The sequence below is a fragment of the Eurypyga helias genome, unplaced genomic scaffold, assembly GCF_000690775.1.
Source record: "Eurypyga helias isolate BGI_N326 unplaced genomic scaffold, ASM69077v1 scaffold27663, whole genome shotgun sequence".
In the NCBI taxonomy this organism is placed as follows: Eukaryota; Metazoa; Chordata; class Aves; order Eurypygiformes; family Eurypygidae; genus Eurypyga; species Eurypyga helias.
The window spans coordinates 1-14,571 of NW_010239638.1; the positions used below are offsets into that span (position 1 = coordinate 1).

A 14,571-nucleotide genomic window follows, 5' to 3' on the forward strand; every position below is an offset into this window, starting at 1 on the left:
GCCGGTGTGGCCGTCGGGCCCAGAGGGACACTTCTCGGAAAGCTGAGCCGGCGGAGAGGGTTACATCTCACGGTTCTTTTACAAGCAGTTGTCATTCGTGGGGTTGTGGGGTGTGCGGTGAGTTGGTTGGGTTTGGGGTTTTTTTTTTCGGATAAGTAAGCCTCGTCTACAAATAAGGACATCCACCTCCAAATTTTGATGTTTTTAAATTTGCAGAGGTTTATCAGTTGACAGAAATCCCTGTCAGACAGTCACAGTACGTGGCCATTGATGAAATGTATCGAAAAAATGTGGAAAGGAAGCATTACTTAAGAAATACCTTTGTGAATGGGTGTTTTAATTAGCCTTTAAGGCTATGAATGTTGCATTTTTACTGTCCTATAGTGTAGCGTTTTGCATTATATTCTACCATCCATGGAAGCCTGAGCCTTACTTTGTTGTATCTGGGCAAAAATTAACCAAATAAGTGGTCAAATTCTGCAGACATTAATTGGCAAATGTTTTTAATAAAGCACACTTGAAATTAGGGAGGGCTGCTGTTGAATTAAATGGGAACTTAGTGAGCAAATGGAAATTTAGATTTGTTTTCCTTCTAACTGAAAAATGAGAGTAATCCAAATGTCCCAGTTTCTTGGTCTAGTTTTACATTTGACTTCTGAGCGTAAATTGTAAGGATTTGAGTCTGGTGAGTCAGTGCAAAATTATTCAGTATGCAGCATTTACTACTCAGTATTTTCTTACAGATTTGTGTAATTTGAGAAATGAATTTATTGCAGATCATCCCAGGAGTAGCGAATAATGGAAATTAGTAAAGAAAGGAAACAGGACAAGTGAAATACTCAGCTGTTACCAGTTGAACACAACTGTTTTTTTACTTCAGCTTTTAAAATTTTACTTTAATGACCATCAGTAGGTACTTGTGTTCTGTAAACTGGGAGGCTATGTAAAAATGCACCCCTTCAGAAAAAGCCGTTTCCTTTGCTTTTCAGTATGGCTTTGGTCAAGAAACAGTTTTGGGTCCATTGTGGAAGTTAAAAAGCAAAAGTAGGAAGAGATGAGACATTAGCCCGGGTGTGAAAGATACAGTGGGACAGAAGATGCAAGTGCAAGCCCCTGCTCTATTCAAAGGACAGATATAAACCCAAGTCTTTTGTAATCTAATTATTGCTCTTATTTTCAGAGCAAGGCTGGATCATCTTAGATGAGTACCACTTAATAATTTATAGAAAGCATGTAAGTCCGGACATTGAAAAAAGACTCACTAAGAAAAGAACCTGGCCACAGGTTTTCCATGTTCTGCAACTACCCTCGGCACAAAGTGTGGAGTTAGTGTCTAATGTCTGTCTCATTCAGTAGAAACTCATCTGCTGTCATGGAAATCTTCAATAAAATAATAAAAGACAAGTTGCCAAAACCAAAAACCTGAAGAAAAATAAAACGTGGAAGATGTGGCATGTTGCTCTTTACTCTGGCAATTTCTTTCTCTTTACAGGCTGGAAGAAAACTACATAGTTTGTGAGGGAGTTTGTTTACCAAGATGCATCCTTTATGCACATTATTTAGACTTCTGCAGAAAAGAGAAGCTGGAACCTGCCTGTGCTGCAACTTTTGGGAAGGTATAGAGAAAATGCCTTCATAATTTGTTAGCTAATTCTTTGGTAGAATGACTACTTAGTACACTGGTGTCAAAATGCCTCTCAACTTCACATGTTTTCTACTGCTAAAGTACATGGAATCAAACTAACTACAGTGTTCCATACCAAAGGATTTCATGACACCACCTTGCAGGAGAGTGAAGCTGAAATTCCCTTTGATTTATTGTAATTTTATATGTATATAAAAGCATTCTCTCCAGGACTTGTTTTGTTTTTTTTTCCTGCCTTTTTCTTTCTTCTTTTTTGGTGATGACATTAATAGGGTTCTTTCCACAAAACCAGATCTGACATGGAAGAGACTTTTAATTATACTAAAGGCAGTGTAAAGTGAGATGTGACACAAGAAGCAATACAAGAAGGGGTATAAAAATTAATAACACAAAGAGCTCCTGAATGAAAAATTGTTGCTTCATCTTCTTTTCTACCCTTCCCTACAATTAATCCTGAAATCATTTAATGAAAAGGGGATGTGAACTCTCCAAATTAAATCCTGAGTAGTTAGTGAAACAGGAAACCAAAAATGCTTCAAGGATCATCTTTTTTTAAACACTGCTAATCTAGTCATTGTTCATACATAGCAAAATGCATTAATTTAATTAAATAATAATAATGGATTTAAAATCCAGTTCATAAAATGTTCACTTACTAATTTTTTCCTCTTGAATTGGATATACTGAGAAAGTGTATGTCTAATTTTTATTACGCAGTTTCAGTTTAAATGAAGAAGACAATAGCTTTCCATTTAAACATTGTTTTGACAGCGATCTATTAGATGCATCCACCTCCATTTCTGAATTACTTTTTTATTTAATAAACCATTTGCCTCTATCATCATTCTTTACATGAAGAGTAGGTTGTTTTGGGGCACTAATCTCAATCTCAGGAGTCCAGTGACAGAATGTTTTGCTTGACTTGGTTTAAATCATATAAAATGAATTCTTTATGTGCAGCATAGAAGTAGCAGAAACTTTCATAGGGTTTCAGTGAGCATAAATAAGACTGTTCAGCACTTTGATAGTGGAGGACACAGATGTCCCTGTGAGGCAAATATTTGCTTGCTTTAACTTTCAGGTGACACTTTTCAAATCTAAAATTAATTTATTTTTAGTTATTTGACTTTTGAAACAATAGCTAGAAGGCAGATCTTTCCCTGGTTCTGTTTAGGTCACTGAAGCAAAAGATACAGATGTACTCTAGGGACCTGAATGAAACAGGATCCTGGTGAAGAAATTTAGATTTTAAGTTGTAGAAGTGAAAACAGAAAGAAGAGCAGGTGGAAAGGGTGGGAAGGAGCTTATGGGTGGGAAGACTGGAGGTACACTGCAAGATGAACAAGGATGGAAGGATCCCCGCAGTGTAAAACATGCTTAATTGTTTAGGTTGTGACATCAGTGTCATAGATATTTATATTCATGGACGACATTAGACTATATATTTACTCTACGATTTTTCTATGAGCAGATTGCTGAGAAAGTATACCAGTGTTAGAAATAAATACAAGTATTTTCTTTTCAGACCATTCGCCAGAAATTCCCTCTCCTTACCACAAGGCGGCTTGGAACAAGAGGCCATTCAAAGTAAGGCACAATTATCTGCGTACCCGCTTATGGAATACATTGTAGGAATGACATGTGTTTCCATGTTTCCATAATATATACTAATTGGCAGGGGGGGCTTATTCAGATGACAAGCTGCAAGCAATAACTTCCATGTACATGGTGAAACTGATACAGAGTTTGAGTTTGAAAACATTACTGCAGGCATCATTTCTTAAATGAAACTGATTAAGCTTCTAAACCTTGTCATTATATTTATGTAATGCAAATATGCAATATAATGCAAATACATGTCAAAATGTTATATATTAAAAAAGCCCATTGTATAATACAGATATTTTTGTTACAGCTGTTCATCTTTCTACATATAATGTGCAATTTAATTATGATTTTATTTGCCTTTTGCAAATCTAACAACTTTTGTTGTGTTCTCTACATAACATTATGAATTAATTTGAAGACACTAGAAAAAAGCATTCTATTAAATTTGGAATATGGTATACATCTGCTTTTTATTGTGAAGCAGTTTATAAAAATTCTGAAATTACACAACCTATAGTGCAGCCATTTCATAAATAATGTATCCAATTAATTTGTATATTTGATCTGTGGAATATTAAGCTGTGGGAATAGATCCCAGATAATTATGTATATCAACTGTGGTGAAATTTTTATTATTTCTGGTTCTGGCATTATTCTTTTGGCCATGATAAAGTTATTGTACACCTGTGATGAACAGCAGTATCAGCATATTACCTGATATCCACACTCCCTCCTATATCCTGATATCGATGGCTGAGGAAGGACTGATGAATTGTACCAAATATGATTTTGTTTTTTAATGGGCGAATACTGCTGCTTAAGGAAATGAAGCACTCTGTGGTGTATTGATGTAAGGATTGTAGAGAAGTCAAAATAATGCTCTAGGGCATTGCTAGTGTCAAGCTATGAGCTAGGTATTTCTAGGAAACTTCTATCTCTGCCTGGGGAGTCACAAATATAATAGTTCTCTGTATTGTCCTGGAACTAAGACTGACTCTGAGCTTTTCTGAGTGCTGTGCTTTAAGTTGTTATTTCAGTGTTTTATCAATATCCATTTTTTAAAAATATTTAAACCTAAATAAGGTGCCCATATCATTCTACATAAAACAGGACTACTGAAATAATTTTGTTCTGTTAAAGTAAGTCTCAAAAATCTTCATGGTTTCCAGTCCCCCAAAAAATTTAGACCACATCTTTCTCCATATATATTTCTATTGAGTTCAAAACAGGTTTTCCTAAATATAAGACATTGCTATGAGGAACAAATTAGGACAGATATTGTGTACAGCTTTCTGTGTATACACAGAAATTAAACTTTTATTATTAATGGCTATCTTTTAGGAGATGCATGCCTTTAACTACCTTTAACTCCATAAGATAAATAGAGGTATCACTGACTGACGGAAGAAAGCATAGGGTTGATGGCTTACTGTAAAAAAACTAAAACCCAGAAAATTATTGAAGAAACATTTTGCTAATAAATAAGATAGAAAACCAGAATACTGGTAGCTATAGAAGAAACTCAAGCATTCTGTTTGTTTGGAAAAAATCTTTATTTTGAAAAACTTAGCCTTGAAAGACAAAGTTACTCTTGCCTGTCAGTAGTTTATATGCAAAACTCAAAATGAAAGGAGACTGAAAAGGAAAAAAAAAGTGCAAGACTAGTTTTCCTAAGTGCTTTGAAATGTATTAGGAATGTCTGAAAAATGCATTGTTTACTTTTATACTTTTGGGGCGTTGTTTCATGTTTCTACGCTTGTTTTTTTTTCTGCCTTAGAAATAAAAGAAATAGCCAGTTGATTCCACCTTAGTTTTGCTGAAGAATGCATAGGAGCTGTCATTTGTGAATTTTAGGTTTTGCTGGAATATAAACAAAGGTGGGGAAGAATTTCAATTCCAAATTTTTATGAAGACATTCTATATTTCGAGTATGTCTCATTTATTTTAAATAATCATTAATCAAAATAAAATCCAAAGGAAATAAAGCCTGCACAGAATATTTTTTCTTTTTTAACAGGGAACAGTTCTTTCATAGATTCTGTCAGTCTTACGAATTTGTAATCCATAGATTATTTTTTTTAGGAGAGACTACACAATCTGTATTGTATAGAGGAAAACTGGATCTGAAGCTAATTTCTCTTTTCTGTAGATGACTTACAGATGATGAATAGAGGGGTTTTGAGGAGAATTACTGTTAGAAAGGTTGTTTATGGGGGAAAAGAGGGATTTCATATATTGTCTGCTGTGATGTGGTTAGTTATAAGCTGATAGAGACTTTGTCAGCTTCTGCTGATGTTGTGTTTAAGTTTTTAGGAAATCTGGCATTCACAATACGTGCAGGAATTTTTTTGTCAACTTACTAATTCATCAATGCCTCAGTTAAGTAAGTCTTACTCAGGTTCATAACCTAACATATATGGAGAATCACCTTCAAGTTATAATGAATGAGAGAATACAAGTGGATAAGCCTCCCAAATGCTTATTTTATTTTTGATCTGACATATCTAATAAATTGATAAATGAGATCCAATCAGAATCCAAGCCTCCAAAACGTATCATATATCTGCATAACTTAAAGCACAGTAAGACACTGTCTATTAAGTGAAGGGATATGTTTCAAATCTAGTTTTTGACGTGGGAATGTAGCTACAAAATTAATTGTGTTAGGACATGTGTCACTACATGCCCCTTTAACAGTATTAGCCATGCCCAGCATTTCTTCAGCAGATCCCATATCCCTACTGACCTTGGTGGTATTATGTGCCATATTTTCATATGGATTAACTGTTCTTGAGCAATTTCCTCAAAGGGATGAGGCATCAGCAGGTTTTGTTTGAACATCTGGCATTTTTTACTTTTTTTTTTTCCCATTTTCCTCAGAGACTTTTCCTCTGCAATTGTCATTTCCACTAAGATACATTTACGTTGTTTTTTGCTGTGCAAAAAAAGGCCTCACAAAAGGCACAGGTGACCATATCTCCACTTCAGAGACTGAATACAGAAGCAAGTGGTCATGGAGAAGTGGCAGTATAAGTTAAAAATCTCTGATTATTATTTCCTTCTCTCTGATGTTGTGGACCATATTCCCCTCAGAACCAAAGTCTCACTGAGGAGCAAATTAATTTCTTTTTCACCAGGTAGCAGTTAATCACAAAAGTATCATTTACAAAAGTGTTTCCATTAAGTTAATAATGAAATTAAGGGACTGTTCATCAGTTTCAGATACCCTCTGCTTCTGTGTCAGAATGGACTGTAAATGTTGTAAGCTGTTTCTGTAAGGAACAAAGCTGGGTTACTGGGACTGGTAACAGACACTTCCTACTAGCAATTATATCCTATTTTTTTAATGCATGGTAGTGTAGTGACATTGTTTTATTTCTGTTGTGGCTATCATTATTTCGATACAATGTTAGTAGGAGCAGTAATAGCACTAACTGTTTCTGACAATGATGTCCAGTATTGTGGTATTCCCTCGGAGCTCCGATCATTGTCCAGGGCTGTACTGAGCCAGGTGCTGCCAAAGCATGAAATGGAAAAGACAATTCCTCTCCAATGTAAGTATTGTTCTTATATTGCAAAGAAAAGCTAACTCCCCAGGAACAGAGTTCCGTGCTGCACACTCCATGCTTGCACAGTAACTTATCGATAGAGCCTGGCTGTGGTCAAAAGAAAGCAAAGAAAATCAGTTCCCTTTTCCGTCACCTTCAAGGTGACAAAAGCTGTTTTTCTCCCACAGCAAAACAAGATCAAACTCTTTCTAAGACTCCCATGAGCATGAATTGGATTTGAGAAAGAACTTCTGCTCTAAGTGTGGGATACAGGTGCTACTCGAAGGTGTGAGATACACAAGTGTTCCTCCTCCGATTCCAAGCAGCATTTGTCATCTCCTGTTCTGGGTGAAGGAGAGACTTAAAAATGGGTCTCATAAATCCTAGAACTCCTAGAAGTCAGAGTCTCTCCCTCTCTTTGTGTTTACATCCAAAACCCCATTTGTGCAGAAGCGTCTGCTAAAACACTCATTTGAACATCTGGCCAAGAAGGTACTCCAGCTAAGAGAAAATTTGCTAACAAAGTTCATTCATCTTTCATGTCCATGCTAATCACTCCATATTGCTGAATGTAGGGGAAGATTTTATATTCAGGCTGAGTGGAAGAAGACCCAGCACAATAAATACTGCAAAGTGGTGTCTTAGATTAGTATTTCATAAGCAAAGTTGTCTGTGCAGCAGGTTCTGAATCTGCCTCTTTGCACTGGTAATGCTGACTGTACTGTGGTCACTGCTGGAGTTCAGTTGTGATCTTCACAGTACATGAATTACCTGGAGCAGCTCTTTAGGAAAACGTACATACTGCTCAGGCCATAGACACAGAAGACTCAGTTCAAGTTACAATTTAATTTCTATGTAGACTTTGATCAATGATGAATCTTAGCTTTTATCCATCGTGTCTGAAAACTATTATCTTATTTATTAGGAGTGATTTAGTGGGTTAATAAAACTGATATGGCAGCTGGCCCTGTGATAACAAGTTATTGCAAGTCCCTGAACAGCTTAAGCCTATCGTATCCTTATCAGCTATCACTTGTGTCAGTGTATGCTAAAATCAGGGCTACTAGTTGCATAGGAACATATGTTACAACAAACCACTGAAATTAAAAGAGGAAAGCAGTTCAGCTTGTTTTTTAAAAGGTTTGTTACATAAACTGAGAATAAGTTCCTTATGATGACCAGTTTAATTTTATTAATGACACAATAGAAATACAGTAGAATACATATATACTGTCTATACACATAGAAATATGCATATAAAGAGACAGAAAGAAGGTACTTGAAGTCATAGGTTTAAGACGTTATCGGTGTGTCTGGGATGGGTATACTACTCTCAACAGGGAGTCCAAAATAAGTTATTCAGCTAATTACTTTGGCTTGTAAGAGAATAAAAATATTTATAGCTTTTTGCTGTCTAAAGTATGCCAGACAGAGCTTGAAAAATACAGATTATAATTTTTTTAATTGCTTCTGTGTCATGTCATGGTTTAACTCCAGCCAGCAATTAAGTACCACACAACTGCTCGCTAAATTATGACTTGAAAGTTGTATTTTTTGGTACCAAAAATTAACTACACAACTCACTGAAGGAAATCAGCATGATAATGCCTTTAAGATACTGAATAGGTACAGAAAAATACTGTTTTGTATGTAGCAAAATGCCACAATGGTAAATTCTGATATTTTGGGGCATTCTAGGGCAGGAATATGTATACTGCCTACCACTGGAAGCATGAGGATCCAACTCATGCAGTATTTCCTGTTTCTAGCCCAAATATGTCAATATTGAATTAGATTTTGAAGAATCTAACTATTGATTCCAAACTTTGTAAAGAAGTAATGCTTTTCCTTGCCTGTGACCCATTCCAACTTTAGCAAGAGGGAATTCCAAATTTGTGTTTAAAGCATGAAGCTTTATTTTTGTTTAAAAATGGCATGTGATTGAAACTGGGAAATTTAGGGTGTTGGAATGAGATGCAGGCAACTGCTTGCTTACATAGCCAATGACAAATGTGCAGATAACACTATTAAATAAGTGGTCACAGTTTTATTTTGTTTTTCATCCTATTCGATGCACAACCTTTGCAATGTCAAGACTAAGTAAATACTGTTATTTCAAAGAATCCATATATGTATATTGTCAATACCTCTTGTGTCACATCTAAATTACATTATTTTCGTGAAAGAAAAAAAAAGTTCATGCCTTTAGGATTTGTGTCAGAACGCTGTCAAATATTAGGAATTTCCAGATCCAGGTCTTTAGTCCAAGTCAATCTGTTTAAGACTCCCAAAGCAAAAGTAGTTGTTGAAAACCTTAGGTTTTAATTCACAACATAGGTGACACAGTACTGTATGTGAAATGGATGTCAACTGTCCAGCTTTATGACATATAATGAAAGGTCCCACTGTCATCCTAAACCCTCTTGAGGTGTCACTTTGCTTTGATCGGTCAACTCTCGACTTTAATGGATAAAGAGGGAATTGTTGTGAGCAGATGTTCTTATAGCTGAGCTTTTGAGTATTAACAAATATTTTAAAATGTTTAGTTCACCACCTCACCATCCCTTGCCCACTTACAGGGCAGGAAAACTAACAGTAAAGAAATAGATGAGAAAATTTTGGCCTTCCTATGGGTTGCCAAGTACTACTGTGATCTAGTGGTGTTCTGTAAACTCACCAGTTTCAGGCCAACAGAAAAATCTGTTATGTTTACCAGCAGCCATTTGCTGTCACATTTCTTGGCTGTAAAATCCTGAATGCACACAACAGCCTGTCCAGAAAGAAAATGACTGTTTCAGCTGAGATTTTCCAAGCTACCTAGGCTAAGCAGATATATAACCTAGTGACCATTTTCTAAAATATAATGTGTATCTAATGCCTTTAGTCACTTTTGCAAATATTGAGCATTTGAGGGTTTTGTTCTTACCTGTGACTGTCCTATACAAGAACAAACAGTAAGATCATGATTTTTTTTTAATGGGCATCACCAGGAAGAGCAGAGGTGAACTGAAAACTTTTATTTATTTGTTCTATGAACTATTTGTTTGGGGCTTTTTGTCTTAACAGTGAATTTCTTCAGGTTTTTGAGAGGTTTCAGTGAAATTAGTGCAATATGTTGCAAAGGTTGTCTCCATGTTAGGCTTGGTTTATGTGCAATGTACTTGAACTACAAGTGTTACTTTAAAGCAGTTCAGGTGAACCAGCTGCTGGGATGTTTTCAAGCTAACTTTAGTAAAAAACAGGATCTTGAGTATGCTGTCCATAATGTTCTTAGACAAATTTGGTTTAACGCAATCAGTTTTCCAATCTATTGAGTGGAATTCATAAGACAGGGCCTAATCACCTTTGATAGATGAACTCAAGCAAACTTTGCTATGACCTGTAAAGAAAGAGCTGCCCCCAGTTTGCTCTCCTGCCCTTCACCTGAAGGTCACTTCTTTTCTAGCAAGGTGAGTGGAAAGTAGTAAGTGTCTACAGCATAGACAGTTTTCTTGGCACCAATCCACCCTCTATAGTGTCTTTGGTTAAGGTGTTTGGCTCAGCACTGCAGAGGCTGAGCAGTAGGTGTGTTTCCTTCTTCCAGCCCTGTTTGGGAGCAATAATTTCTAGGAGAGCAGCAAGGAAGGCAAATATGGATGACAACTGCGTAAGCAGCTAAATATTTCAGCAGTCGGTCACCGTACAACCTGAAAGAATGAATGAATGACTTATTAGCATTTTTAGTCATAGGAGGCTGAACACTAATTTATAGGGTACACTGGTTAGTTATTTTCAATGGAAAAGTACTCTGAGGGAGTGTCAAAATGGAACAGGGGCAAGCCTGATAAGATAAACCCAGTAGATCAAACCCAGCACCCTTTCAACAAAAGAAGTAAAATGAAAGAGAATGTGTATTAGGGAAAAGAGATGTAGCATGTTTCTAGGAGATTTGCTCTTCCAGCTACGTTCTTGTAAGACAATAATAGTTTTAAATTCAAAAAAGGTCCCAGCCTTGAAATTTGGATCAAATCATGACAATACTGTTTCCGATGAGACCAGATTCTGTTCCATGTCAGTGAAAGAGAAGTTAAGGAAGAGTTTTCAGAAACCTTTGAAGATCAATTTGTCAGTTTGCTTGACTTGACATGTGACTCATAAACACTCCTTTTTTATTTTTCTTTTTTCTCCCCACAGATATCACTATTATGGAATTGGCATTAAAGAAAGTAGCGCGTATTACCACTCTGTGTATTCTGGAAAAGGCTTAACCAGGTACAATACCATAACTCCTGAGACTTAGTCAGTGAAGGTCTAACTTCAACTTTCTCTTAGGAAGGTATTTGTAGGACAGTAGTTGTTGTTGATATCAGAACTAGTATTGCTGCATATCTCAATGTCTGACATTCCCAGATTTAGGTAGCAGTTTTCTCCCTAAAGACACTGATTTTGTTTTGTTGATCTAGATCTTTTGCTGATATCACCCAGAATGGCCCCACCTCAGTCAGTGTAGAACTGCATTGACTTCTACCAGTAGAGAATTTGTTCAAGTTAGTGTAAGGCAGCAAAACTCCATTTCCAGAACACTTGTCTCATTTTGTTTGCTTGTGTGTCACCCTCTGAGTTCTTTCCCCAGGACAACTTCCCATTATGAAACGTCTGAAGAATGGTGTGAAGCTGGCACCTGTGGGCAGGAGGGAGGGGTCAGTGTAGAATAATATTTGCAGGTCTTTTGACTGGCTAATATCAATTTAAACCTTACCCAGGAAGCTCTAATTATATTTATTTAAGGGACAGCTAGCAGGATCAATATGTTACGATAGCTGCCTGTTGGTTTGCCAAAGATTAATAGTTTGTAAAACAAATGTCTCTGTTCACATATGGCTTGAATGATGGCTTTCATTGTCTACGGCAGTATACCTGTTTAAGTGAGGACTCCGAGAAAGGAAAGGAATAAATGAGTTTATAATCACACACAGAAAATCCAACTGCTGACAAATTTAGGTTATATCCAAAGAGACTTTTTCCAAACAATAGGGCAAGTGTAAAAAATTGAGTGTAATGTTGCCAATGATGTTTAAAAGGAGGTGTCTCTCCACTGCAAGACTTAAGGTATAATAGACTGGGATATGCCATTTCCTTGTCCAGTATTTATCCAGAGCTGTGGAGGTGTTGCTGGTACACTGCGAGATGAGGTTCTTTCGTAATACGGAATTATCTTGAGCAAATTGCTAATTTAATTGACTAAATGACAGTTATTTTCATGTAAGGGAATATAATCACTCGGTCCTCAGCTTTTGTCAGCTTTTACTTTTCATGTAAAGCTCTGTCCTTGCACAATCGAGCAGCAATGAATGCAAAGAAAGTGGAGGTTATGCAAAATTCCCCATGGCTGGATTTCCAATGCTATGTGGTCACATAAAGATGGCACAGGTACGAAGATTTTCAGGAGCACTCACTAGGATCCACTAGAACTTTTATGCTCTCATGTATGAGATGTTGAATTTTCAGGGTCCAGCAGTCAAATTGCCTTCCTGGCTGATTTAGAACAGAAGCTCAAAAGCTCATTTTGCACAGTCTGAGCCATCACTGTGGCTGGATTTGTATGTGTGAAGAGAGTGATGCAGTAGCCTGGGGTTAAGAGCAAGCACTTGGTAAGGAAAGAGTCAGGCAGTGTGAGGATTCAAAATTGAGAGTGAATCTCTCAGTTGCTGGCTGCTGCATATAATGATGTGTCATAAAAACTGTTCTGATTGGTGAGATATAAAAATGGTTCCTGGATCAAGCTTGGGGCAGAAGTAGGCAGGGAAAAGATATGGGTTGATGATGGTATCAGACCACGCCATGCCCATGCACAAATACAGGCATATGGAGGCCTTTACTACAAGGCTTGCATGTTAGATGGCAGCTTGTCAAAAGATTAGAAAGGGGCAATGGGCCTCAGTTCAGCTGCCTAAATATAGACCCTCTACTGCCATTTCAAACTGAATTGTCATTCATCATGTATTTAAGTAATTGAACTGAGTACAATAGTCCTTAAACACAGGTTTGCAGATGCCTGAATCCTTAAGTTCCACTGTAAATTTGACCTCCCATTTCCTTTAAATATTAAAATATCCTTGCACTGTGAAGAAGGCATACCTAACACCAAAAATCATTAGTATCCACAGCATGGTGTGAAAGCGATCATTAGCTAGGAATTAAGGCTCTGGAGGAGCAATGCTAGCAGGTGCTACTGTGTGTTTTTGCTGTACATTCTGCGTACATTTTGCTGCACATGTCGAAATCCAGTCCATAACAAACACATCCAGCTATGGAGCTAATTTTCTCCATGTTGTAATCAACTGAATGATGTCTTCTTCCATACTCATCTAATAACAACCAAGGGAACTCTGCAGGTAACATATGCTGGATAATCATGGGATAGGAACTGTCAGGTGCCTGTGCTTGGCCTGGGCAGGAGGAATTCCACAACTGCCCAGCCTCTGGTTTTCTGTTCTATCAGCAGAGCATCTCAACAGGAGGAAATCACAATATTGCCGCTAATGATTATAAGGCTTCACGTTGCTCACAGTATCTTATCAGTTGGCAGCTAGCAGAAAAGGATCTAGCAATAATCAAACATTTATCATTTTACTGATCCTTTAGAATTTCTATCATTACACATTCTCTAGTTTAGTAGCTATAATTTTAAATGTGTGCTTTCTAATTTATGCACTGAAGAGTTGCCTGGTAGTCCAGTGACTTCACTGGCAATCTGTCAGTTGGACTCTTAATAGGACATTCACTATAGTGCACCACATTTTTGACAGGAAATCTTTGATCTCAGGAGTGCATTCCACCTGCATCAAATAGTACAGTGGTGAAAAGGAATGGAAAATCACTATGATTTTTCCCAAAAAGTGTAAATTCTAGATACATTTTTTTCTACTCTGAATTTACTCTGCTGTATCAAAAATTCTATGTATTTCCCGGTAAAGACCTTATGGACTCGCACCTATGCTACCCTTCTGATATTTGTTAAGTTGAAAAATCCAAAGAAAAAACTGAAACTGGGTTTTATACTTTACCATCGGCTCAATGATCTGAATCCTCATGTTTTAGAAGACATCAGTAGGTTTTCTGATATTCTCAGGCACTTGCAAACCAAAGGAAGAAGTTAGGCAAAAAGCATGATTTTTATTAGAATTACATTTGGAGAAATGTGATCATTTTTCTAATTGATCTATTTTATATATTTATTTCATATGTGTGTATATATACACAAACTCTAAAAATGTTCTGCTTATGAAAAAATAATCAAATGTGTTTATTTTCAAAGGTTCTCTGGAAGCAAGTTAAAGAATGAGGTAAGTGCTCTAGCCTGTTTTATTTCATTTCTGTTGCAATCCAAATATTGTGTGACCTGTGGTTTTCTTCGCATTCATTTCTTTGAAAATTACAGCAATATTTTTTGTTAAAAATTAATCTGCAAAACTTTTTTTCATGAAGCTGAGTATTTGCTCCTTCAAATAGTCAAAATAATATCGGAAGGCACATTTGTCATTCCTGTTCCAATCCAGTTCCTTATAATGATGAAGGTTCATAATAGACCCTCTTAAGCAAAGGGTTGAGCTCTAAATTATTTTTTTTGCATCCATTACTTTTGCAGGAGGACTTTTTTACAGAATCTCATTTCTCTGATTGGAAGCCAAACAAAGGGTTTTTTTTTAAAATAAACTGAATTTTATCCCTCCTGGTCAGGATTATCTTTATCTATTTTTTTGCTCTCTGTGGCATTTTCCTGTGTTATGT

General features: G+C 36.6%; 1 protein-coding gene across 1 annotated transcript in view; it reads left to right on the forward strand.

The window, feature by feature from the left end:
• Positions 1-1,492: 1,492 nt before the first annotated feature.
• RFX6 (regulatory factor X, 6) overlaps positions 1,493-14,571 on the forward strand; it is a gene marked incomplete at its 5' end in the record, with an annotated part of 34,146 nt that continues 21,067 nt past the window's right edge. The window contains 4 exons of the mRNA XM_010148228.1: positions 1,493-1,616; positions 3,171-3,232; positions 10,975-11,052; positions 14,099-14,126. Coding sequence (XP_010146530.1) covers positions 1,493-1,616; positions 3,171-3,232; positions 10,975-11,052; positions 14,099-14,126 — 292 coding nt within the window. The remainder of the gene's footprint in view (positions 1,617-3,170; positions 3,233-10,974; positions 11,053-14,098; positions 14,127-14,571) is intronic.